This window comes from Leptonotus elevatus, chromosome 15 (genome assembly GCF_054856555.1).
Source record: "Leptonotus elevatus isolate MCC_2025b chromosome 15, RoL_Lele_1.0, whole genome shotgun sequence".
NCBI lineage: Eukaryota > Metazoa > Chordata > Actinopteri > Syngnathiformes > Syngnathidae > Leptonotus > Leptonotus elevatus.
In genome coordinates this window covers 7,097,410-7,124,337 of record NC_141253.1, presented here as the reverse complement: position 1 = coordinate 7,124,337, position 26,928 = coordinate 7,097,410, and the positions used below count along the sequence as shown (strand labels likewise).

The following is a 26,928-nucleotide window of genomic DNA, read 5'->3' as shown; positions in this document are numbered from 1 at the left end:
CTTTTGTTTTTCAATGCACTGAATCTCACAGGTTAGTTTGCACTACGCCCAGGTGCTTGCTTCTCAACTCTGTTTTTTTTTCTACAGCACTTTAAAAAAAAAAAAACTGCTGCAGCTGAAACTAAGTCATGTATACAAATAAAAATGAAACATAAAACACAAGACAATTGTAACAGTTTAAAAACAATACAATGTTTAAAAAAAACCCACACAAAAACAATAAACGGTCAAGGAATAAAAACAGGGCTTGTCTAATGTCCTCTCTGAGGTCATCGCATAGTTTGGGGCCCGCCACAGAAAAAGTGCCACACCCTTTGGGCTTCTGCTTAGAATTTCTTACCTCCGGGAGCTGCTGGTCAGCTGACCTGAGGCACCAGGCTGAGACTTTTTATTTTTTAGATATTTGAAAACAAACTGCACAATCTCAACCAAGTACATTTGGATTTTAATTCATTGAAAGTTATTTATCGACAGTCTGAGAACATGGTTACTTTGACTCCTTACTACCGCTAAACAACAACAACAACAAATGTTTTAGAGAACATCAGACAAATAAAATTTTAAGGTCACGTGAGCCAAAGACCAATTTCAAAATCAAATTATAGGTCAAAAGGTCAAATTCCTAAAATATGCACCAATCTTCTAAATGATTGCATACTGTTTTGGAATTCTTGTTGGATTGCCTTTCCAACAATATCTGTTTTGTAAAGATTGACCCAATAGTTCCTAAGGATTTGAAGGAAGGTGGCTACGCCCCTTTTTCCTAAAATTGTCAAAATTTGACATTTTGTGTTCTGCCATCACAATCAACAAGTTCACCAAGTTTCATTAAGATCCAAATCTGCTTGTTTAAAATTTTCAGATTTTATTGTTATGATTTGGCACTGAAGTTGAAAGTTCCTATTAATTATTCCTACTAACTCATTCGCTCCCAGCCCTTTTCACTGAAGCAATGCCCTTTGCTCCCAGCTGTTTTACTGGATTTTGACTGATTTTGCAAGGCCCGCAGAATATTGTGTTCTATAAAAACATGGAACCTACCAAAAGAAAGATAAAAGTTTTATTTTTTCATCAGAATTTTTTTTTTATTTGCATCTGTTTCCATTTTGCAGCAATTAGCATTAGAATATAGCTAAGTTTAATCATTATTCACAAATGTGTTGAAAACACTGTGAAAAAGAGCTGGCTGATCTCTTATACTCTACTGCCACCTGCTGGCCGTTTTTTAAAAATAATAATTACCATTGCTTTGTACGTTTTGGGGTTTGAATGAGTTAAACTAATTTATGGTTCCTTTGCCTTTATGTTAGTGTAAGCCTAACCAACAAGAGCAAAAATATTTCTGCATAATAAATCTGATTTTGCAGATGTTTTTGTTTTTTTGTTCCTTGTGTTTATTTAAAAAAAAACACGGGAAGAGGACCTTGAAAAAAATAATTGCATATTAAATCACAATCGCAATAATGAGAAAAAACACAAATGTAATTAGATACGATCAATTTTTCAAAATCGTTCTGCCGTACTATGACTGCTGACAGCAGCAAATGATTGTGGATTGGCATAATTCGCATCGACCAACATTACACAACTGACTTGGTAAACACTGTTGATGTGATGCTTTATTGGCCATTATTGCTGTTGGACACACAAAGGGCTTATTTGCAAATGTGACAGTGTGGCATCTTTAATAAATGGCAAAGGTTTGCAGGCAGCACAAAAGCAAAATGTCAAGATTCCTCTCCCATGAAATAAAACTCAACTCACCTTCACACATGTGACCTTCCACTGAAGGAATTCACCAATCAGCAGCAGATGAGAGGCCAGGATCAATGTTATGGATGCTTACTAGCTTTCCTTCAAAATTGTGAGGCTTAATACAATTAAACTCTGAGGCGAAATCAATGAAGATTAGTGGCTGAAAAGTGTTTGCACCCTCCAAGTGGACAAAAACATTTTTAATAGGGTGTGTGTTATACCACCCACACCCTTGCCTGATCTCTATACAAATTGAAAATGGCTCGAATTCGGCTGCTTTATATTGTGAAGCACACAATTTCATTCCTTCACAATCTCTATTCGCTGACCTGAAAGATAAGCATGCACAACTGTAGTTACTGGGTGACATTGAAATATTATCGTTTGACGCACGTACAATGATGCAATCTCTCCACGGACAAGAAAACGCAACTTCAATTTCCATGTTGCCGCCACCGCTGGAGGTACAGAGGAGGTTAGAGTTCCCCCTGAATTTCTGTCTGATGTTCGCAGCATTTCTCAACAGGTTTGCACCAGATTTTGAGTGCATAGAGCCCAAGGACGAATACCACGCTGCTCAAAAATAAAATAAAATAAAGGGAACACATAATCATCATCCAATCTCACTTTTGTTCAGTTAAGAAAAAGAAGCCAATTTGTAACTATTTACCTGCTGTTGTGCAAAAAAAAAACCTGAGGAAAGTGTCAGAATTGATTAAAATGTTCATCAACTGAAACAAAAACTAACACAAACGCTTGTCAACTGTTTCTATTATTAATCCTGATGAATGAATAATGAACGTGAATGAAATTTTCCCATGTCCTTGCCACTAGTGGTATCCGAAGTTATTTTTGCTGTGCCTCCCAGTGCTGTGTACAAAATGTGGCCAAGATACCAGAAGACAGGCCAGTCCACCAGAAGTGATGGGGTCAACGGGAGGGCAACAACCCAGGAGTATTAGGACCAATAACGGCTCCTTTCTGTGACAAACTTTCAAAAATCTTCTTATCTCTCTTTTTTTAAATCCAACAAAATGAGCATTTTTTGTTGTATACCACATATTCATGAATAAATGTAATATAAATAGTCATGAGTCATGACGCAGCAGAGTTTGGGATTTGGGACTTGCTTGGTTGATCTGTGTGAAAGATTAATGGCACTTTCATTCATTTCAAAGCGGGGGGGGGGGGAATATTTGAGATACAAGTATTTATTTATTTATTTTTTTACAAATGTGATCACGGAACGAATAGAACTCGTAAGTCAAGGCACCTTTGGATTCGCTTTGTGAGAAGTGTCATTTCAAGTAACGTTCCCCTTTATTTGGAGGCAAATTGATGATCAATTACCAGCGTGTCAGCTTGCATTACCAGGGAGAGGATGTGCGTTTGTGACTGATTACACTTGAACTCAACTGTGACGTTCCCGTTTGCGATCCATCTCTTTTTAATCTCGGTTTGTTTAAGGTGAGCGTCTGCAACGGTGTAAAGACGTCTTCTCGTAGAATGTCATCTTTTGAACAGAAGAATTGTTCCTCAAGGCCAGACATTTTTAGATGTCATTGTGTAACTCGCCGTGTCGACCCCTGATGAGTTGAGCCAAAAGCTGCAACAAAGTCAAGTGCTTAAAAGCGTATAAGGCAAAAACTTTTTTTTTAAAAGGCCTCCAAAAGGGATATTTGTGAGTGTGCTTGAGTGGTCATTTTTTGTCTATATATAGTGACTGGTTCTGTCTACAATATTTTTTGGCAGATATAGTCATTATTATTGCTCTGTTTAAATTAGAAATGTTTGATACCACTTTTAGTGTAGAGTAGTTTTCTTCAATACTTTGTACTTTCCTGAGTATTTATTTTTTAGACTAACTGATTTTTTTTAAACGATGCCATATTGTGCTCAGGTCAGGTGTTACACTGTATCTGGAGACTTTCAGATCCGTGACTGAAACTTCTCGCTTCACCTTCAGGACTGGTTGAGCAAGTTTGGTTACCTCCCACCACCTGACCCTGTAACCGGCCAACTTCAGACCAAGGAGGCCTTAACCAAGGCCATTAAAGCCATGCAGAAGTTTGGAGGACTCAAGGAGACTGGAATCTTTGGTAAGTGGCGGCGTTTTTGCCCTTCATATCCCAAAAACAATCAGTACAAATTAACCTCAATTATCATTAAATCTCTCACACAATCAACTTTTCTTTACAGATCAAGCTACATTGGGGCTAATGAAAACGCCCAGATGTTCTCTGCCAGATGTGTCTGAAAGTGAAGCGACAGTGGGCCGCAGAAAACGAAGTCTGAGCCCTCCCAACAAATGGAAGAAGAGGCATTTATCCTGGAGGTGAGAAACAATAAACACTTCAGACAGCAGTGTTCAGCAGCCCGAGGTATGGCCGCTGCTCTAGCGGCGGTTAGTAAAAGTGGCCCTTTGCTTCATGTGCACGTCCAACCACATGTTTCACAATTGCCTCTTCTTTACAACCACTGCCTTCCAAGCCACAATGCTTTCTTATCAGTTCATGTTTGTAGTAAAACCTCCAATATTTTTGAAGGATTATTTTCAAAAAAAAAGTAGATGGATGTTTATATGGGTGTGTATTTGGATAGATAGATTTCTGTAAACACATTATGTTAAAAAAAAAAGTACTGCATTTAACTTTGTAGGTCATCCCTACAGTGAGCGTTAAGGGTTTTGTTTTTCCCGCAGCTGTTCCAGATGTTGTGTTGTACCCAAATTAGTGGGGATCTTTTTCAATGAGTTTTCTGTTCTAAATGAGGTAATTGTTTTGAATGTCTGATTGTGTCAATATATGTAGCAAAATGCATAGTTTACACAGTTATTACAATATTCTTAACTTTTTTTATTCCCCAAAACGTATACAAATGTTATTTTTTAAATATTGCCATGGTCCCAAAAACGTATATTTATGTTTTTTATGCTACAGCATAGAAGGCTTTGATGCAGCCTCCGACCTGAAAAGGTTGCTTAAAGCAATGGTAGTTATTACAAAAAACGGCCAGCAGGTGGCAGCAGAGTATCAGAGATCAACCAGGGCAATGTTGCAACAAGCTCTTTTCCCCAGTGTTTTAAACAGGTTTGTGAATAAAGGATGAAACTTAACTATATTCTAAAATGAAAACAGATACAAATGTACTTTTTTTCCTGATGAAAGAAGTCTTTCTTTTGGTAGGTTCCATGTTTTTATAGCAATAAAACACAATATTCTGTGGGCCTTGCAAAATCAGTCAAAATCCAACAAAACAGCCTGGCGCGAAGGGGGTTGCTTCAGTGAAAATTGAATGAATGAGTTAAGCATGATGAACCTTTTTTGTGTCCTGATCTCCTTCAAATCAATTCCTTACAGATGAGCCACTCTAGCATTAACATTTCATGAAAAATTAAGTGCATTACTTAGCCTCAACCAGCAGAGGTGCTGTGGAGTGAAAACTCAAGCGTATGACATCAACTATGCAAAGCTGAGCTACATCTGAGTTCAGAGCATTGAGAGATTGAGAGAGATTTTCCCATTTTAAAAACATTTTCGTTTTCCCCATAGTCAAACAAGTAAATGAAGCCAAATGCTATTCCCGAGTAAATACTCTGCTTGACTTGTTGCCAATTTACTTCAGTTCTGCATTAGCCGACTTTCCTGGCCAAATTTTGTTGAAATATTTTTCCCCTAAAGGTTGGTTGCTTAGTATCCGAGGCTATTATGTAGTGAGCTGAATGAGAGTGTGAAGACAGACAGAAAGAAAAAAACATTTTTTTCTCTCGCTTTGCATCTGTTAAACCCCTCCCCTGCATGTCGCAGATTTATAACATCCCAAATTCAATTCAATTATCACCCTCCGCAGAGCTTAATGGAGGCCCATTCATTTGAATCAAATGGGTTGGCGCCGACAGGCATTTGGAACATGCGGGGCATTGGCACAAAAACCCCACCCACACCTGGACCACCATTCCGAGCCCACATCTGACTGCACGTGCTCGTCTATCTATCTCTTAAAGTCGCGCGTTCATCTTCCTAATGAAGCAAATGAGCGGTGTTTATAGAACATTCAGTCAAGAATATGAGAATACACAGGTGTGTACTGTAGGTCCGCAGTGATATCACTGTTTACCTCATTAATAACAGTTAAAGCACGCTAAGGCAAGGACAGTTTAAAAAGAAGCCAAACCTGATTGAAAGTCAAAAGTAGTTGCTAATGAGAGAAGGGGAACCACAGTCGTAAGTCAGCAGCAGGGGTCCGTCATCATGCTAATTATAGCCATAGCTCACAGCTGTTAGTGACTGTCAAGAAACGCCACAGCTGTATCCAAAGGGGCCGGTATGTCATCTATGTAACCCTGTGACTATTTGCGATAATAACGGGAAACTGCTTGCGGTAATGACCGGGCACACCAAAGCATGCGGACGTCACTTTCTTCCCTTTGGAACCCGTGCAATATTTAAATGCCGTATTAATGTGGTCATTATCTTGGACTGTGTTTTTTTTTGGGGTTTTTTTTTTTGCACAATAAGAAGATTTACTCTATTTTTGAGGTTATTGCATCCTCTAGACACGGCGTATTTTCATCTGAGGAGACATTTGGCCAAGTGCGTAATTGGGAACAACAATATCAACTTCGGCATGAGTCACTAAATTGCATATTGCTAAACAAATCAGCATTCCTGAGCTCTGCTAATATCACATTACTGCCACATTGTGAAGCAGGTGTAGCAAGGTCATGGAAAAATGTTGATCGTATGAGAGGGGATGCATGAAAGTAGAATAATATTCAACCCATCCTGATGCAATGAAGTGCAAATTCATTCAAAGTAATACAATTTCCCGGTTTTAATGAAAGCTGTGTGCTTGTTGGACCTCTAGAGTGCCCAGTGAAAGAGTGTCCTCCGTTTCTTGCATATTTCATAAATAAATGACTTTCTATTTTTTCTTCCCACTTCTATTTTCCATCTGTAGTGGAACCTCGGTTCACAAACAACCCTGTTCTTGAACAAATGGGTCTCCGAACATGATTATTGAACAAATATTGCTTCAGTTCGCTAACATTCGCAGCAATCGCATGGAACGCACAGCTGTGCTTTTTCTGGCAAAGCACACATCATTTATTTCTAGATTTCTTTTTAATTAAGTCAATAAAAACAAGCTGGCTGAAAGTGATTATTTCTGTCCATTTGTTTCTCATTGGCTATTTCTATCCATTCATTTTAGTGGGAAAAATTGCTTAGTTTGACATTTTTACTCCCTGATGGCACCAATAAAATGGATCTGCCAATGTCTAAATCTTGCTTTTAAAAATTCATCAATCTAGTGTGAAACACGAAAAATAGCAACAACCGACAGACAGAATGAGAAGCCTGGCGGTTCGCTAGTTAGCGCGACAAGTTTTTTAGATGGGGGCAAAAAAGAGAATATGAGAAGGGAGGGTAAAACAACAAGGCTCAATCTGTGCTCCTTTAACTAATTCACTCCCAGCCATTTGCACTGAAGCAACCTCTTCGCTCCCAGCTCTTTTACTGGATTTTGACTGATTTTGCAAGGCCCACAGAATATTGTGTTCTATTGCTATAAAAACATGGAACATACCAAAAGAAAGATTAGAGTCTCTTCTTTCATCAGGAAAAAAAGTATATTTCTATCTGTTTCCGTTTTTCAGCCATTAGTATTAGAATATATTCAAGTTTCATCATTATTCACAAATCTGTGAATATCCAGAAGGAGAAAGAGCTTTTTGCAACATGGCCCTGGTTGATCTCTTATACTCTGCTGCCACCTGCTGGCCGTTTTTGTAATAACTACCATTGCTCCAAGCATTTTCTTTAGTTGAGAGGCTGCATCAAAGCCTTCTAGCATAAAATAAAAAATAAAATAAACGCGTATAAATACGTCTTTGGTCATATTTAAAATAGAACGTATTTATACGTTTCTGGGAGCGAATGAGTTCAAAAGGAGCATAGTAGGGGAGAAAACAACACTATGATATGACAGATACGGTTTTTGAAGACTTGCAACATGTGGAGATGGGACTTATATCAAAATACATAAAGAACTGGCTTCCTGTTGGCAAACTGTTCTCCTTGTTTATTTTATTGTAGTGAATGACTTGGGAGACACGTTATACAAACACTAAACACAACCTCCATTTGTGTCTGGCAAAAGCACGACCTTCAGGTGGATTCCTAATTGGCTATAATTCCGTTTTATGCCATCGTCACACAGCCTATGGCTCGGCCTAACTCAGATAAATAGGTCGATATTGAACACATTTAACATTTACAATTGCCTTCCCCGCCTGTTATCTGTGCAGATCAGGAAAAATCCCTCTCGCACAACCCACATCACAGGACAATCTTTTTGACATGTGGTAGATAATGAGGCCTTACTCTTATCTTGCTCACTTTGACCTATAATGATTATCGGTGTGTGCATGCGTGTGTACCCCTGGAGAAAAGGCCATCATTTCTTTCCAAGTGTCAACTTTTAATTTGTCTTCATGATGCACATCACACATCAGATGAACACAGAAAACGTGCCTGGTGTTGTTAAAGGGTACAAAAAATATCATTGATCTGCCTCTCTTGACAAGTGACATTCTGAGAATTTATGGTAAAAAAAATAATAATCCAAATGTCTTTATATCACATATGTCTCAGTTGGTGACTAAGAGTAGTGATGGGCAAGGAAGCAGGAATGAGTCAAAAGAAGAAAAAAAAAAGAGAGAGTGAGTCTTGTCAAGGTTGAAGATCCACGCGGAGCCTTTAATTTTCGAGACCTTCACTCTCAGCTTGAATGACAAGACTCGTGGCTTTGTGTGTGCATGTGCTGACTTCGGTAATGCACGGCATGGGGCCCCGTCTCTGTCGGCGGCATAGATTCAACTGTGAATGTGAGCGTCATGTGTGGGTGTGTCCTTGCTGTCGCGTGCACTCGAGGAGATGCTTCATTTCAATTAGGAGGGTAATTAGTGCTTGTCTCCACGGGGTAGGTCAATAAAGTGTGTTTGTGGGTGCGTGGTGTAGCGTCAGGTACTTAGCGTCATTTGTGATGTCATCTCATGTCTCCGTGGTGCTGCACAGCCACGCGACGTAAAAGTAGACTAATTAGTAGTCTCCTCTTCCACTCAGGCACTCCATTTCAAGCGCAATTTATGGTAGATGCGTGTGCCAAGTTGCCAACTGTTGATGGTTAGCGTCCGACTTCACGTTTTGAAGTGCACTTATTTGTTTGGAGGAACAAAATAGGACTCTGCTATTTAGTTCGCAGATGTAGCGCATTCAGCAGACACAACTCCCATGACCCCACATTGACATTTGAATATGTGCTGGTTATCAGAAGCTAATGCTGGTTAGCTAAACTTGATTTGCGCTAACACTGCAGCTTCTGCTGCTGAGGTTTTGGCTATGCTTCCTAGTGACAATGACTAATCTAGGAGGCTAGCTGCTAAGTCGTGTGAATGAAGGAACCGATTAGAGATGTGCTCACTGCTCACTCACAGATACATTTACAGAAATAGGCAGAACATAAAGACTTTTTGATTGGCCAATTTTCCACAGCACGCGTGGCCAGACACTTTTTTTCCCGCATTTTTGCATAAAATCTCCCTTTTCATATATATTTCTTCCCTTCTCTTGTCTCAGAGTGAGGACCTTCCCAAAAGACTCAGCCTTACTGGGCAGGGACACGGTTCGAGCCCTCATGCATTACGCCCTGAAGGTTTGGAGTGACATCGCACCGCTTAACTTCCACGAGGTGGCAGGAAGCGATGCCGACATTCAGATCGACTTCACTAAGGCCGACCACGATGATGGATATCCCTTTGACGGGCCAGGGGGCGCCGTGGCCCACGCCTTTTTCCCCGGGGAGAGGTTCACCGCCGGCGATACGCACTTCGATGATGATGAGGCGTGGACTTTCAGATCACCAGGTGAGGGAGAAAGAGTAGCTGGCTTCCATAATAGAATACGATCTTCAATTCTGGGCTGTATGACGTTTTTTGTCTATAGAGCAGAAGCCACCATTTGAGGGTGTACAATATGGTAATAGTTATTAAAACAATTTAAATAGAAAAACTTTTTTTTTTTAAAGAGCAAATGCCTGTTGTTATTCCAGTGTCGATGATTACAGTATCTATGCATTTATTTTTAGAACCAGATTATATTTGTCTTGACACAAATTTACTTTGTGTTCTGAGCTTTTATCTTGATTGATCAAGCCAAACTTGTTTCCTCCAAGATTGCCCTTGAGAGATGTGCTCTTTTGGAGGAGTGAGGACATGATGCTAAGCTTCCCTAAATGGAAGCCTGCCTGCCTGCCTGCCTATTTGTGGTCCATTCTGGAAAGCGCAACATGCTCTTTAAATGTTTTGGAACTCGGAATGTTCTCTTGTCTCTCTGTCAAAGACTGGCTCTACATCCGTTATACTCGTGCTGAATTTTCAGCATATTTACTTCTCTCAAGCACAGAGACATATTCCATGAGCTTTGCCACAGCGGTTTGAAAAAGTGTCAAAGAGGAAGTGATTTATTTTGTTAAAAAAAGCTTCACCTGTCACTTAGTGTTCTGTCAGGAGCCCTTATGCAAATGAAGGGGAAAGCTGCATTATGAGTACGCTCATCCAAATGAAATGATGTGATAGAGCGATCTTCAGTTGCTCTGACTGAATTTTCATGTGGCCATCTCAAAAATGACAGCGATACCATTAACTTTCATTTTCTCTGATTTTTTTTTTTTTAAGTCCCCCTTTAGTCTGAATAAGTGAACTTGACTCTGACCTTCCCCGTTGGCATCGTCCTTCCACCGCTGATTAATGATGGTAGAAGAGGAAGCAGAAACAAGAAAAGTTGGAGATGTCTGAGAGCAGGATATCAAAGTTTGTACTTCTTGAGCTCAAACACTGAGTTTTAGGAAGCCAGAAATAAACCTTTTTTTATTTTAGTAGAAGTTCCACTGGATGCTGCAAATCCAAAGGTTGGTCTGCGCCCTGCAATTGACTGACAACCAGGTCAGGGTTCACCCCGCCTCACCCGCAACCCTAATGAGGACAAATGTAGAAAATGGAGAGATTACTTTGTGAAAATCTAATTATGCTAAGCTTTTTAACACAATGAAATTATCAATATTACCAGTTGTATCGATTTGCAGAAACGATAAAAACAAAGAAGAAATAAAAACACCCTATAAACACAACTTATAAATGAATAATCCAATGAATGTAAAAGACTCAACCAAAGCAGTATTGTTTTGGGAATCTTAGTTTGGCCACAAATGTGTAAACAGAAGAAAAACTTTCTGTTCGAATTTTGTTAATAGTATCATTCTAAATGCGAAATGAGTAGCGTAAAATCATTCTGGACCAAAGAGAGACCGTCATTAAAATGTTTAATTCAGCCCTTTGCTAAGACGTAATCGTAAGTCCAGATCCATTCTATTTCCTATCATATCAGTGAAATAGATGGTTATAATAAACATTTTAAAAAATTATTGATGGCTGTCAAACAACAAATACAAAAATCCAGGCTCTACACTGACCTTATTAGCCAGTTAGCCGTAAATAATACTAGCTAGTGTGTGTGCCCGCTGCTTCTGTATCAACCCTGTGATGTGCAAATGTGATTTTGTGACTCCATATATGCCATAATAGACTGCATCATAGAAATGGGAATTGTGCCCTTACCTTTGAGGAAGGACAGTCAGTCAATGGCAAAAAAAAAAAAAAAAAAATCTTAATTCATCATCGAGCTTTCAGGTCAGGTTTGTTCAACGCATGGGAGGAAGGTGACCGGGTTAATGCTAACTTAAGGGTATTTCCAACGATTCTGTGCGCTTTTAAAGTACATCAGATTGCTCTGCGCAAAGTTATCTTGATTAATCAAGCAAAACGTGTTTCATCCAAGATTGCCCGCTGAGGGAGAGCTGCTGATTTGTAATGAGGACATGATGCGAAATGCAAACCAGCCTGCCAATTTCTGGTCAGTGCTGGAATACACAACATGTTATCTCCACGCTTGGAGCTCACAACAGTGTTGTGTGCTTCCAAAGTATTTATGGTTTCAGCGTAGCAAGGCAATGAAATGTTTGTGTGTTCTGTTTGATTGGCCCATTATAAAATGACAGACAGAATTCTTTTTCGAAATCATCTTCCAGTTTTTTTGTTCTTTATTTGCCTGTCTGTCCTATCAATTTGTATCAACTACTCTCCCAATGGATTTGTGAAGCAAACACTTTTTTCCAAACAAACCATCTGGCGTATGAGCTTGCAAGGGTTGTGCCGATGTACAAAAAAAGCTAACTTAGGGAGAGTTGCTAACCCGAGGATAGCGGTTGCTCATTATGGGGGCAAAACCTGCTGGAAACTAACATCAAATGTTCTCGAATCAAACATCACATTGAGTCAGCTCTTCTGGCAGTCTTGATTGAGTGCATCCCCGAGTTCTAGATAGGATTATACCAATCACAGCTGTCAGCAGAAGAAGCATCAGCCGCAATTGGAAATGTTGTATCTAGCTTTGAAATCACGTTGACAGAAGTAAGAGCCTTACCTGATACTTGCACTACCCGAACTTTGTGTACTTTCATAACTACTGTATAGTCCACCTTCACTGGTCCAAATATGTTAAAAGCTGTGTAAACAATTTGGTTTCTTTTGACATAAAAATACAAAATCCAAGCAATCTCAGGTGGATTTTCTCTTACTGGTCACAAAAATGTAAACAAGGGTGGGCATCTGGAGTATTTAGAGAAACAACACTAATAAACACATTTTGACATATTTGGATAATCTAGCAAGCTAATGTACACTAACACAAAGCTGAGTTCTTGCTCCTAGACAAGCTAATATGCTAACTGTATAGATGATAAACCAAAGATGTGTTTCATTCGTCATCTGCAGTTACCTCACATCCTTAAAACTGTTTAGGATCAAACCTGATTGGTTCAGTTCACAATTGGATCAGATTAAAGCTCTCTCAACAGAACAACACTAGTTTGTTAGAAACTAGTGTTCATTTCGTTACTGAAAACTAAACAAAAATATTTTTCGCAAATTTTTCAGTGGACTAAATTTAGATTAGACTAAAAGCCTCAATAATAAACAATAACTGCGACTAAATCAATATGCATTTTCGTCAACTAATGAAGACGAGACGAAAATGTATTTTGGCCTCCCCAAAGGTAGATCGCCGGAGGTTGGCTAATTGAAAAGTAAGTCTTAGACCAAAGAAGTTTGGGCGCCCCTGGACTAAACGGTGCGGTTGAGAAAGCCTCCTAAGACTTCTAAACTGACAATTTTACAGCATTGTAACTCCAACACCAGTAAATTAGAGTGGGATTCTGACGATGACCATGACATATTCTTGTGAGCTTGTGTACATTGTGCATCTGTTGCTCAACTGCAAATCTGAAAGCAACCAATTTAGTTTGTAGTCTATATCTGTCTGCAAGGCTCTTGCTTTCTATCCATTATTCTGTGAACGTCTGCGAAAGTCCAAGAGCGATTGCTTTGTGCTGGGCTGTGTTTTCTACCAAATTCTAAAAAGCAACTGAAGCTAAACGATGAGAGTGGGCCGACAGTTTGTGATATGTCATGAGGCTCTTACTGTTTTACTTACTCCCTACTTTTGATTCTCAGTAACGTTTTTCTCCCGGCAGCAGAACTCGCTATGTGCACCTATTTCCTCACGCGTAGACTACTCATAATGTACCATGCGTCCTTATTATTCAGTTCGTTGGGCACTGCGAGATAATTGATCCCACGCCAGCTGCATGAAAGTCAGCTATGTAAACAAGCACGGTGCCAAGTGGCAATGACTCCTGGGCAGGATTTTACTCAGTGGTTTATCCCTCTTTTGTTAACACTTCGTATTCTGGAACCATTTCAGCTAGCGATCCTATCGCCAGATAAAAACTCGAGATGAAACCTAAGTAATCAGAATGTTGTGTTGTGAATGTGCCTCATGTTGAGAGACATCTAATGGGGAAAATAGTCTTTTAAGGTGTCGCTATGCTTCCAAAGCACATGACGTGTAATGAATTGTACTGTACCCAAGGTCAGTGGGGTGCAGTGATACAAAGAGCGCTCATTATTATTAGACTTTGCTTGTTCCTGTCTTGCACCCGTATTCTGGGTTTCTGTGGATTTCCAGCATGGATGGCTTCATATTGAACCAGCTCATTCACAGCAAATGGAAATACTATAGTTTTTAATGATACATGTATAATAGAATAAAATGCATGCCATACCAAATAGTACCGAACAGTACCGCTTATATATGAGACGGGAAATGGCTGCAGTAGCGTGTTAAGGGCGTATTATCAAGGCTCATTTGTTTTTAATTCATAGATTTGCTCAGAAACTAATTAAATCGTGAACATCAAAGTATTCATGAACATCAATTGTTCAAAGCCACAAAGCGTCCGTGCCGCCATGGCCCTGAGCCATATGTTACAAGACTGCGGCTTAGTCCCGGCCCCATTAGATCTCCCGCCAGGCTGCAGTAGTGGCAGGACAAGCAAGCAGTGTGTCTTCATGTGTGCAAGTAGCAAAGGGGGGTCGGCCATCCTCACCAGCTGCACAAATGGGGGAGAGAGTGAGTGTAATGAAGTGAAGAGTAAAGGGGTCAGAGGTGTCCATAAGACTGTATTCATTTGTTGTTCAAAACACTTTGCTGTCACCAACACCTCGCGCAAATGAGCGAACGACAGCGTGGTCTAATAAGAAAAGACGATCCAAAGATGAGCTTAAGTGCCACAGTTGCAGGTTTAATCATTCAATTGTGATTCTATTTTTATCGGTGTAGCATTTGGCTCCGGTCCACTGCGTTCATAGAGGTCCTTCTATCGGGAATCATTTGAGGAAACAAGATCCGATTGATTTTTCAATAATATCTGACACAAAATGGCACAAGAGGCAGCTAAGGGCAGATTGGTCGTCTGTGGAATTTTCAAGGCATTGTTGTCCTTTGTCTAAATGATCATAGTTGATGTCTGAGGACGTTAAAAAGGAAGGTCAATTTCTTACCTGTACTATAAAAAATAAAAAAAAGGCCAATTTATTTTGATGACTGTGATATTTAATGTAAATTTCTGGACATGCCAATAGTCTCATCAGTAATTTTGTAGCTAGCCATTGCAATGTTTGTTTTGTCTACAGTACAACCATTTTCATGTTCATGTACAGTGAAACTGAATTGAAATGCAATTAATCCATCCCATCCGCAGAAAGACATTATGTTAATTTGTTTTGATCATTGTGTGGTTAAAAATAACAATTTGTGCAATACAGAAATAGATGAAAACGCAGTCTTTGATAATAAAATACGAGTAGGTTTGTTAGCAAATCATACGCAGGGTTTTAGCTTTTTCGGGTACAGTAATGTTCACTTTAACTGTGGTTATTGATAGCGCTACCTCCTCCCAAAATGCAGCAAAAATTATGTCATTATGTTTGTAAACTGGGTCATTCATAAAAATGAGGTTCACTGTATGACGGACCCTGGGTTTTCGGATGTCCTACTTTTCCCTCAAGGTTCCGTCCTTGGGCCAATTCTGTTTTCATCATACGTGCTCCCACTGGGTCAGTTGTTCAGCCGCTTTCATGAAATGTCATACCACTGCAATGTGGATGATACACGGATCTTTTTCCCTGCCTAACCCAATAACCAGATGATTTCCCACCATGAGTGTTTAGCTCATAAACAGTTCTTTACCCTCACAAAACCAATTTTTTAAATTGGTATTGAACTTTTTGTCATTGCTGCTACTCACTTTACCACTTTACCAGAACAATAAATCCACTGCTAAGAATCTCGGTATCATCATCTTATGATATTTGACTATCGTGTCAATAAACTGGCCCAGTCCTGTTTTCTTCACATTAAGAATCCACACATTGACCTTCTCCTGGTTGGACTACTGTAACTCTCTCTACACCAGATCCTTCTGATTGCTTACAAAACACTCCCTGGCCTCGCCCCTAGCTACATTTCTGAGCTATTTGTTCCTCATTCAATTACACTACTACTTTTTCGACATGCTTTTCTACTTTCTTAATCTGTCTCAATTTTGTATGTTCATGTATCTGTCAATCACGGTTTTAAAAAGTCCTATTTAAATATCACCTTGCTTCTTTTTTCGGAACCAATTAATCACAAACACCAAGCTTACACTGTAAGTAAAAAAAAACAGACCAACAAAACGTTTGCGGCATCACGGACGGAAGTGTGTACTTGGACTGAGATGACACTGTGATGTTTTGAAGGCTTTAAGTGCTGTAACCTTAAAAGTTGATGTTATTTTCATCAGCCTTTAACTATTTAGTGAGAGTCAGTGGTTGTCGTCAGTAAATTGAAAAAAAAATGGCCTTCAGTTTGTGTGTTGCGTGTGTGGGTGCATGTGTCTGAATCATCGAGCTCTGCAAGTTGTTCCTGCTTTTAAGCCAAAGCCCCGCTGCGATGAAGCCCCTCAAGGGTGACATTTGCATCCGAGTGCATCAGACCTTTTAATCTAAAAAGCAAACACGCATCTTCATACGGCATATGTCCGGCTGGTCAGGAAATAACAACTCTTGAATTCAGAAGACACCCATTTTCATCACACTTGGGCTGTAGATCTAAACAGAAAATTAACAATTAACAAGGTTTGGTAAACCTTGATTTGAAGGATTAACTCAAGTGTGATCAGCTTTTAGTTTGGTTTGGTGATCGGATTGTGTTTGACCTCAGAACTTGTGGGAACATCCGTCCATCCATATTCTATAGCACTTCAGGTCCACATGAGGGTCACGGTTGACTCTTAAGTCACGGGTGTCAAACTCAATTTGATCTGGGGGCCGAATACAGCTAACTTAATCTCAAGCGGGCCGGGACCGTAAACTCATTGCAAAATTACATACAACTAACTATAAATCCACTTTTTTCTTTGTATTAGTGAAAAGAAGGACAAGTAAATGATAAAAATCTTATCATACATAAATACATTTTACTTTTACTAAATATATTATGAAAACTCTTGAACTTAAAATAATGCAATTTCAAAAACACTTTTACTCAGTTTAACTCACATTTATTTAAGTGCGTTATGCATAAAAACTGATTACAGTGAACAATGTTGCTAAACATTTAGTCACAGCTTTGTGGAACTTAAGCACACTGTTCTTATCTGTGGAACTTTTTGAACAAATTAATGATTTTTACAGCAATATTGCTGTGTACATTATTATTACTCATCTTGCCTAGTATTTGCCCCCTGAAAAACTCAACGCACCTCCTAGAGGACAATAGCGGAACTGCAGATTTTAAAGAAAAATACAGTAATTTATTTATTTTCTTATGCAGATTTACCCCGCGGGCCGTATGTTTGACACCCCTGAGTTAGAGCCTATTCCAGCCAGAGGCAGGTGCTCTTGAGTCTGGACTTGTCCATCACAGGACATACATAGGAACGATTCACGCTCACATTCACGCCTAATGGACGATCTCCACACATGGAAACCTAAGAGTTGAACCCAGTACCTCTCAACGGTGTGGCAGACATGCTAACCGCTACCACCACTAGTGATGTTGTTAGCAATGCTAAGACATAGCCACGTAGTATTGTAGTGTAAAATGGACATGAAAGAAAAGTGACCTTTTAGAGTGTCTGCTCACCAGTCTGAAGTTACCAAGTCTTTAGTTGTCTGCTTAATTCTTAATATAAGTCTGTGAGTAAGGCATTCTGTGTTTCTAACACAGTTTCCACCCCCACACCAATGTTCTTAACAAATGACGTAATCATCTAGATCGGTCAAGTGAAAGAAGTGAAAGAGCCACAACGCAGTAGACGGAGCATTTCCATGTAAAAGCCATAGCTAATCAGAAATGCAGTGTTAGCGCGTTGGAATTATATACAGCATAGAAATTACAACTTCGCACTGCTACGTTAATGGACAATTCGGGAGTACCAAGGGGAAAATGTTAAGCCTTTAGTAGACAAGAGACAAGACAAGCACTTCGAGAGTAATGACAGATAACGATTTCAGAAAAACGTGGATGCACGGAAGATGGTTCAAATTCAACGTACAGTAATTGCTGCTGTCTAAGTGTCTGCCTATTAGGAGACCTTTTAGGAGGTCATAATTACACACAGGAACATTTCATGTCATTTCAACTGGCACCCCTCGTACATATACGGTACACATACAAGTCGTTTCTATACTCAGAAGATCAATGCGTTCAAAGCAGAAGGTACCCCGATCGTTTTCAGATGACCAAAAACCCAAATAGGAGCATATTCGGGCTTTTGTTCTTGTTTACTTGGCCTTTCAAAATCCGAATATTGCCAGTATTCTGGGTTTGAACGGGTTAAGACACCCGGGAATACCATTTAGGGTGGGATCATGTGACTCATCTAGGAAGTCCCCCAAAAAGAAGACATTCAATTGGGGTTTACTACATAAAGCGCATTGGCCGGGTCCTCGGAATGGTGCAGCCCCTCAATTGGGGCGTAGCTCATGACTTCAAGTCACACACATATTCCAGTCGCATACTTGCGTCTGTCTCACAACACCCTCCTCCAACCTCATCACCAGACGTGTTTATCACGGTGTCTGCGTATCCGTCCAGACAACAGATGTTTAACTCAGCTGTGCTCCCGCCGAGCTATCTGTTCCATAAATTGTTCGACTCTCACAAAAAGGCACGTTGATGCCTTCAAGAACTTGTTAGGTCATCTGAATGTTAGCGCTTCAGCTCTGTAATCATCTCGAGAGAAATGGACCTTATCGGATCAAATCCAACGCTGAGTAATTGCCTTTACTAATTCCCTTCCACCTTCTCCCAGTGCATTGTTCTCAGCGGGGCATTAAATCTTGGTCCGCTAAGGCCAACTCCTAATGTGTGTGATGATGCTGAATAGTGGAATATTAAACAGTGTGTTTACTGGACCAGTTCACCACTACGGTATCTGGCTGCCATTAAGAATAGTGCGAGAAGGGTAATATCAAATAAGAGGAGATCCAAGAAGTGGTCTTTTTGCTCTGATGGGCATCGAATGGCTTCTATTAATTATCACCCATGAAGCAATCTGCTGCTGACAAGTAATTATCTTGAGTGAAACAAAGGCCTCATTAAGCAGGTGAATTGTTCTAGTGTGGTGTATCTGCATATACTAAAAAAGAAAAGTGAATGGTAATTTAAAATATTTATTTCTTATTTATGGGAGCAGAGAGATTTTGTGAACCAGGCGCCCAAAAACATATAAATACGTTATTTTTTTGTTTATGTTTTACGTGTCCAAAAGACATATTTATACGTTTTTGATGGGTTATTTTTATGCTAGAGCATACAGAATGCTTTAATGCAGCCTCTCAACTGCAAAGAACGGCCAACAGGTGGCAGCAGAGCAAAAGAGATCAACCAGGGCAATGTTGCAACAAGCTGTTTCTTCCACTATTTAAAAAAAAAAACGATTTGTGAATAATGATGAAACTTTGCTATATTCTAATGCTAATTGCTGCAAAGCGGAAACAGATAGAAATATACTTTTTACTTTACTTTTTTTCCTGATGAAAGAAGAGACTCTAATCTTTCATTTGGTAGGTTCCATGTTTTTATAGAAATAGAACACAATATTCTGTGGGCCTTGCAAAATCAGTCCAAATGAAAATGGCTGGGAGTGAATGAGTTAACTGGAATTTTTTTGTTGAACATACGATGAGATCGTTGATCCAAGTTGGCAAAAATCTGGTGGAGAAAAAAACATTTTCCAGAAAGACTAATATGTTCAGATAATTCTATTCAAAGCTTGACTTTTGCCATTAGAAAGTTTTGGCATCGTGTCTAAACAATAAAAGCATTTTAGGTTGATATAAAAGCTGCTTAAAGACTCACTTGTGAATCCGTCAGCGTGAAGCCTTGACTGCTAAATATAAAAGAATGTAAAGCTTTTCAAAGCTCGCTCTGTCTTTAGTCAAAATTCTCTACGCTTCCACTGTGTCCGCGGGCGTGTGCGCTCGATTCATTCGGCCTCGCATGGGTTCTAAACACGACGCTTTGTACACGATTAGTTCAAAGCCCTTGTTTCCTCTCAATCCCCCCTTTTGTTCACCTCTCCTGTCTGCACCGTGTGCTCCTGTAGATTACAGCCGCCATTTGTCTTGCGTAGGTCCCAGGTGGGACCTGGAAGGACGAGAGTGTGTCCCTTGCAGGTGCCAAGCTAAGGTTACAGTCCTCAGGGGCTCTGTGCTAGTTTAGCTTTGCTTAGCATAGCATGCAGGTGCTCCGTATTAATGGAAAATCTCAGTTTTGTATAAAAGCGGTCAGATGTGGAATGTATGACGCATTTTCTTTTGAATACTCCTCAGCCGCCCCCGAGGTGTCGATCTGCTCTCTGGTTCTGACTGGCAACCCTGAGACTCAGGCAGGATTAGCAAAGTTATCTCCCTGCCGCACACTCGACAGTGCTGGAATCCTTCTGATTTAGCTTGCCATGCTTCTTAATTTGTTCAGTAAGCAGATGAACATCCACAGGAGAAACACACCTGAACTGGGTTTTGAACACGTCATTCCGGGCCACAAAGTCACATTGTGGGTAACATTTACACCTGGTTCAGACAAAGGGTACTAATATACTGAAACGTTTTTATATTGGTTCGTTTCAGCCCAGTGTGGAATAAAAAAAAATGTTGATGTCCAAGTCAAATGGTCCTAAAATATTCAACTTGTACCATCCCACATTTAGGGAAAACCATTTTGTCTTTCACTTCACTCTCTGCTGTTTTTTCTTCAGACTCTCACGGGATGGACCTGTTTGCAGTCGCCGTCCACGAGTTTGGTCACGCCATCGGCCTTGTCCACACCTCAGCCATGGAGTCCATCATGAGACCGTACTACCAGGGTCCTGTCGGAGACCCTCTGAAGTACGACCTCCCCTATGAAGACAAAGTCCGCGTCTGGCAGCTCTATGGTATGATGGACGATTTTGTTGCCTTTATCGCAAGTGTCTTAGTGCCGGATTCTGCGATTTGTACTTCGGTCTTCATTTGCCTGCAGTGATTTGTTGTTTTGCTCTTCTTTGTCTCCTGTTGAAAAACATTTTCTCACTGTGGCAAACAACCACATCAAGAGTAAATCCATTCTTGGGGGAGTGTAAAGAAAAGCCTCGCTAGGCCTATAAGGCACTGGGGGAGACCCTGAAATTGTATACAGTATAAGATTCCAGTGGTAAAAAATATGTTTTCAAATTTACATCCTTTATACTCTGGAAAGTAAGAGTTGTCCATGAACTTATCACCACAGGAATTTACTGTTAATGAGTTTTTTAAAGAAAGGGTCGTTGAAATATATGAGGTACAAATTAACCACAACACACACTTTTTTTTTTTATTAACCCAAATTGGGTCAAAAAGGGATCGACCCAACTTTGGGGGGTTATTCAATTAATCCAAAAAGTTAGGTCAAATGAATAACCCACAAAACAACCCAAGGTTATATGAATAACACACAAAACAAAACAAAAATTGGGTTGATTTCTGGGTTATTAATTTAATGTGACCCAACATTTGGAGCTAAAAAGCTCAAAAAAAATTAGGTCGGTTTATTTTTGACCCAATACAATTGGGGTATTCACCAAACCCAAAAAGTTGGCAAATGAATAACCCACAAAACAACCCCAAAAAATGGGTTGATTTGTAAGTTATTTATTTCATCCAACTTTATGGGCTAAACACCTCAAAAAGTTGGGTTGGTTCATTTTTGACTCAATTAAATTTTATGGGCTAAATACTTCAGAAAATTGGCTCAAATGAATAACCCACAAAACAAATGAATTTAATTTGAACCAAGTTTTGTGGTTGACTGACTAAAAAAGTTGGGTTGGATCATTTTTGACTTAGCTCTTTTTAAAATGATGTTTAGAGATGTAAGACTACAAACAACATGATCTTTAATATGATTTTTAAAGGCAACATTTTCAATAAAGCTTTAGTTTCGGACCTAATTGCATTTTGCAGATGTTCCTAATGCTCTGACTGTTGAGGACATATTAACTCGTATTCATCCTTTCACCTCATCCCAGGTGTCCGTGACTCCGTTTCACATACAAATCAGCCAAGCAACCCTTCCCAAACGTCCGAGCCTCCTTTCCTGATGGACATTCCAGAAAACAAATCCATTTTGCAGTAAGTACGACTGTTTTTCTTGTTGTAATCTTATAAAATGTCATTGAAAAAGCAGTGCAGAATATTCGGGTTTCAAGCGCACAAGCAGTTTACTGTTAAGATTAGGTCGCATCCCATTAGGATAATGACTTTTGATGTTGTTAATGCTCTCACAGCTTACTGTAAGTTGATTTAAACTTTCTACAACTTTACAGAGCCGTACAATTGTTCCTGATAAAGCCATTAATAAAAATTCATAAGCATTGCACTCATAACGGGCTGCTCACAAGGCGAAAAAGTTAGACTTCATTAAAGGTGAATTCACATTTTTATGGCTTTCCGGACTTTGCTTTCCTTAAATTCTCCCTAATGTTTTCTCACTAATGCTGAGAAACAGACGTAATGAAGCCATGCAGGAATACACAACGTGACCTGCAAAATCCGTGTTTGCATCCTAATGTGGAATAATGATATGAAAGACCATATCGGGAAAGTGCTTCGGTAAGAACGCGTTTGGGAGCCAACCCACCTAATTAAGTCATTCCCTGAAGAAACCGGAGCTTCTGTCCGACAGTATCTTCCACTATTATTACGGATAATTCGACTTAAGTTTAGCCGTTTATGAATCGAATGTGTGTCTGAGCCATAGGAGGGGGCACCCCCTGGGTCCAACCACATGCAAAAATGTCAAGCAGGAAGCTTGGCTGACATCTCCTAAGGAGAAATAGACACTTCTTAGAAGTAGCCATTATGTTGTATTTGAGCAGTCTCCTCACAATCAAGAGTTAACATTTCTCCCTTGACACCGTGCCTGAATTCCTGAGCACATCTCGCCGTTGAGCACCACTGGCCTCCGTCCGGGCGTGTGAAATTAAATTCCAACCTTTTTATTCATCACAGGGGCTTTTGCGTCACACTCGGTCTGGTACCGCGCCAAGGATCCATTTGCCTTGGGTGACCCAACCAGGAGCATAAAACCCCTGACAACTGAGCACCCGGGATTATTGGGACACTCAAACCAACACAATACATTCATGGCTGGAGGAGCGATGTAAAGCTCCAAATAGTGTTTTTTTATTTTCATCCCAAAATCAATGACAATTTCAAGTCACTGGTAGGCTACGGGGGATGGTCAATCTTTAAGTTGTTAGATTTTTTTTAAGGTAACAATTGCATGGGCGTGACTAGGGCCAACAACCTCGTGATATAATGCATATCACGATATAGGGGTTACGATACGATGGGTATCGCGGTACACGTGTATCCGGAAACATGACCTTCAAGGTGATACATATTAGGGATGTAACGGTAACGGCAGAAACATTACAAAATGTGAGGTTGTATTCCATTTGTGCAGTTCTAGCATCCTCTGTTGGTTAGTTTATTAGTGCAATTTAATTTTAATTAGGAATATTTTGGCCACTTTATCACTCCTCTAAATCAGTCATTCCAGCAAATATTTTTCAACATCTCGGTCAATAAAAAACATGACTTTTTGGCCCGCTTCAGCCAAACACAACACAGTGAACTACATAGACCATAATGCTTTGCGCCGCTGAGCCAATAGGAGCACATGGCCAAGCTTATTTCTCCATCACTGCTGTTATTATGTACACAAATACAATAGTGCGCTTTATTACCCCAATATGAGCTTCTGTATAATATATACATATATATATCATGATATTTATTTATTTTTGGGATATTGTTACATCCCTAATAAATATCCCGATATTTTACATTACATACATTTTTATGAAAACAGTCATATGCATACCCAAATTATGCTGGATGGCAAAAAGGTTTTCTTCTTTTAATGTTAGCAGCACTTCCGGTTTACCGCCAGCACCGTGCCTGTTCGAAATGTGGAGGGGCAGCTTTCAGAAATGTGCTGGGAAACTTTATGAATAATTGTGCAATATTGACTCTGACACCTCCATATCGATACATGTTTTGTGAATAGGCTTGCAACGATATTTTCCTGTATTGAGTTTTAGACATGACTTTATTAGACACTTTAGAGGAATTTTTTTCGCCTGAGAATTTTGGTCATAGGTTCCAAATGTTCCTTCCTTGTGCCGGACAAGTTCCATTAATCAAGTCTGGCTTCACCAGGGCAGTCTAAGTCATCAAGCTGGATTAACCCTGACAAGAACGCCGATATTGACCCTTACGTGTTAATCGAGAGCTGAACGTTGTTCGTGTCGGGTCTCCCATTCTCTGCCTTGACAGTCGTACGGTCTCGTGTCATCAAGCATGCGAGCCACGTCTGTTCTTTAAATTGCAACGGGTTCAATTCAACGTGTCAGTACTCTTCTGTTAAGTCTGATCTGACTCATTCATGCACAGGATATAAACAGTGTGAATAAATCTGGATGGAGAATGAAATCTTGAAAGGGATGACATCATTCGACTGGAGAAACAAGCGTACCTCTTTCAACATTTAAAGAGCTGATAAATGTCCACTTTTAGCTATTGTTATCCTATTTTTAACAGTCCCTCTGTTCTTTCCTCACATCTCTCTCAGGCTGGCGCGAGATGCCCCAGACAGATGCACCAGCTACTTTGATGCAGTGGCCCAGATACGAGGGGAGGCCTTTTTTTTCAAAGGTAGCCAAGCACAGAGGCAGAATGACGGATGCAGAAGCTGCAAATAAATGAGCTCAAAAGATGTGTGTGAGGGAGTAAATGAAGAAAAGGGGATGCAGGGGGGGGGAATGGATGAGAGAGGTTTCGCTGTGGACGCCCAACTGAGACCCGCTGGGAGGCGGTCGTTACGAAATTGCATCAGGCTTTCATGTTGGCCCTCTGGAGTGGGCCCAGCCTCCTGCTGACAACCAGCAATAGGGAAAGAGCTTTTGTATCTTCACAAGCAGGGGATGTTTACTTGAGCGGCCTTTTTAGCAAACCTTCTAACTCATCCAAATTATAAAGACACAATCAAAGTAGCATTTTCGTTCCAGTTGTTTAACATTTCACCTTTGAACAATCCATAAAAATATTTTTAAAACAAAAAAGCCCTTTTTTTTATTTTTCACATCACCAGATGCAATTTCAAGTCAAAAGTGTTTTTTCTCTTAAGGGCGAAGGCTTAAAATGGTGATTGGTTGCGCATGTTAAGGAGCAATTTCAAGTGTGGTGTCTGACCCAGCGAAATTAGACATCTTGAGATTGATGTGATTTTAAGTCATGTTCTTGCTTTGATATGAGAAAATGATTGATTGGGTCTGGAGGGGGGAAAAAGAGATGCTGGCTTTTCAGATATTGTCACCTTCCTAAAATAATTGTGAAGATGTGTTGACTCGAGAACAGATTAAAGATGTTCAATACTACTGGTAAGATGAGAAACGATCCGTAGCACATCAGCAGCTCTTTTTTGTTGTCATAGGAAAATACTTTTGGCGGCTCACTCGAGAGAAGCACCTGGTTTCTCTGCATCCCGCTCAGATCCACTGGTTCTGGAGGGGCCTGCCCGCCAACCTGGACAGCGTGGACGCCGTCTACGAGAGACCGGGCGACCACAAGATCGTCTTTTTTAAAGGTGCACGTGCTAGTAAAATATCAATACTTCACAGTGGTGTGGACTCGAATCATGTGACTTGGACACGAGTCAGACTCGAGTCATGAATTTGACAACTTTAGACTCGACTTGACAAAATGCTTAAAAAAGTATTTATTTATTTTTAAAAGGATTTGCCGACTTGGACTTGAACAACAATGACTTGTGACTTCCACCCCCAAAAAATATTGAAATGTATGTTTAAGTTCCGCCTTCTCGGTGTGTGTGTGCGTCACTGCGCGTGTGTGTACTTGTGGGAGCTGGGCTGACAGAGCGCCGTCATTCAGACATGTCAGGCAAGCCGTAAACACACGCCGCCTACACTAAGGCAAACTTCAAAAATAAAGCTGACCATATGATACATTGACACCAAATGCAACAGCCTTGGCGGATTTTACTTTGAAATCTGCATGCATGGTGGAGTGGACGCTAGCTTGACTACTTCCCTTTGACATTTTGGCTTGCATTATTGACGTTTTTATTGAAATGACATATTTTCTACCAACATTATCATAATGCCAACCCGAAAGTATATCAAATAGCTAATTTAGGATGCGAAGAAACCGCAAGTAAATTACACCGTCCATGGCACGATACGGTACAAGTCTCCGGCGTTCGTGGCTAGTAGCTAGCTGTTAGCGTTAGCCAGGCACCCGATGACAGTGGCTAGCAACAGTAGTTTGACAGCTGTTGTTTTCAATATTGTGGACCTATGCTACTTTGTAATCCACTCTCCCTGTTTAAACGAAGGGAATGTGCCTTAAATTGCACTTAGATGTATTTTTCATTATAAAAAAATAAATAAATAGAACTTTGCCTTCATTTATATATAATTTTTTTTTAAATAAAACACTAGCTTTAAAAACAAACAAAAAACATTCCAATATATATATATACATTTTTATTTTTTATTTTAGCAATGGGCAAAAACATTTTATAAAATAAATTAAGACAAAGTTCTATTCATCTGATTAAATTTTTATTAAATTTTTTTAACAATCCGATCTATGACTTTTGTGATCTGTTGCACCACCAGTTGTTTGGGTACAAAAACTATGAGGTGGTCAACAAAAAAACGAATTGCAGTATATGTCCAAGATTAGATCACCGACAAAGTTGCACAACGAACGGTAAGTAAGCTAATGTCAGTTGTTTCTCGGCTAATTATCGTTGCTAGCTGCGTAGTTAATTAATGAGACTGTCAACTCACTGCTAACACATTGCAAACACGGCAATCTGTTGCACCACTCTGGGTTCACTCCTTTCGTACCCGACTCCTACTTTGATGCGCACCCGAAATAATATAATCTATGATGTTGTTCAAATGACACGAAAGGACTTAAAACGCAAAAGTGTAGGACTTGTAAAATTAATCAACGCTGCCGGCTAGTCTTTTGAAATCTCTTGTGAAGGGAGCACTAACAATAGAAGTAAATATATCGGACTTTTCTCCAGAGAGCTTCCAAGTGTGTGACAACTTAACCCC

General features: G+C 39.9%; 1 protein-coding gene across 3 annotated transcripts in view; it reads left to right on the top strand.

Annotated features, from left to right (window-relative positions):
* LOC147161796 (matrix metalloproteinase-17-like) overlaps positions 1-26,928 on the top strand; it is a 73,706-nt gene that overhangs the window by 41,876 nt on the left and 4,902 nt on the right. For all 3 annotated transcript variants that reach the window (XM_086096136.1, XM_086096134.1, XM_086096135.1), the window contains 7 exons: positions 3,722-3,854; positions 3,955-4,090; positions 9,393-9,679; positions 20,515-20,691; positions 21,802-21,904; positions 24,411-24,493; positions 25,272-25,424. In XM_086096136.1, the coding sequence (XP_085952262.1) occupies positions 3,722-3,854; positions 3,955-4,090; positions 9,393-9,679; positions 20,515-20,691; positions 21,802-21,904; positions 24,411-24,493; positions 25,272-25,424 (1,072 nt within the window). The remainder of the gene's footprint in view (positions 1-3,721; positions 3,855-3,954; positions 4,091-9,392; positions 9,680-20,514; positions 20,692-21,801; positions 21,905-24,410; positions 24,494-25,271; positions 25,425-26,928) is intronic.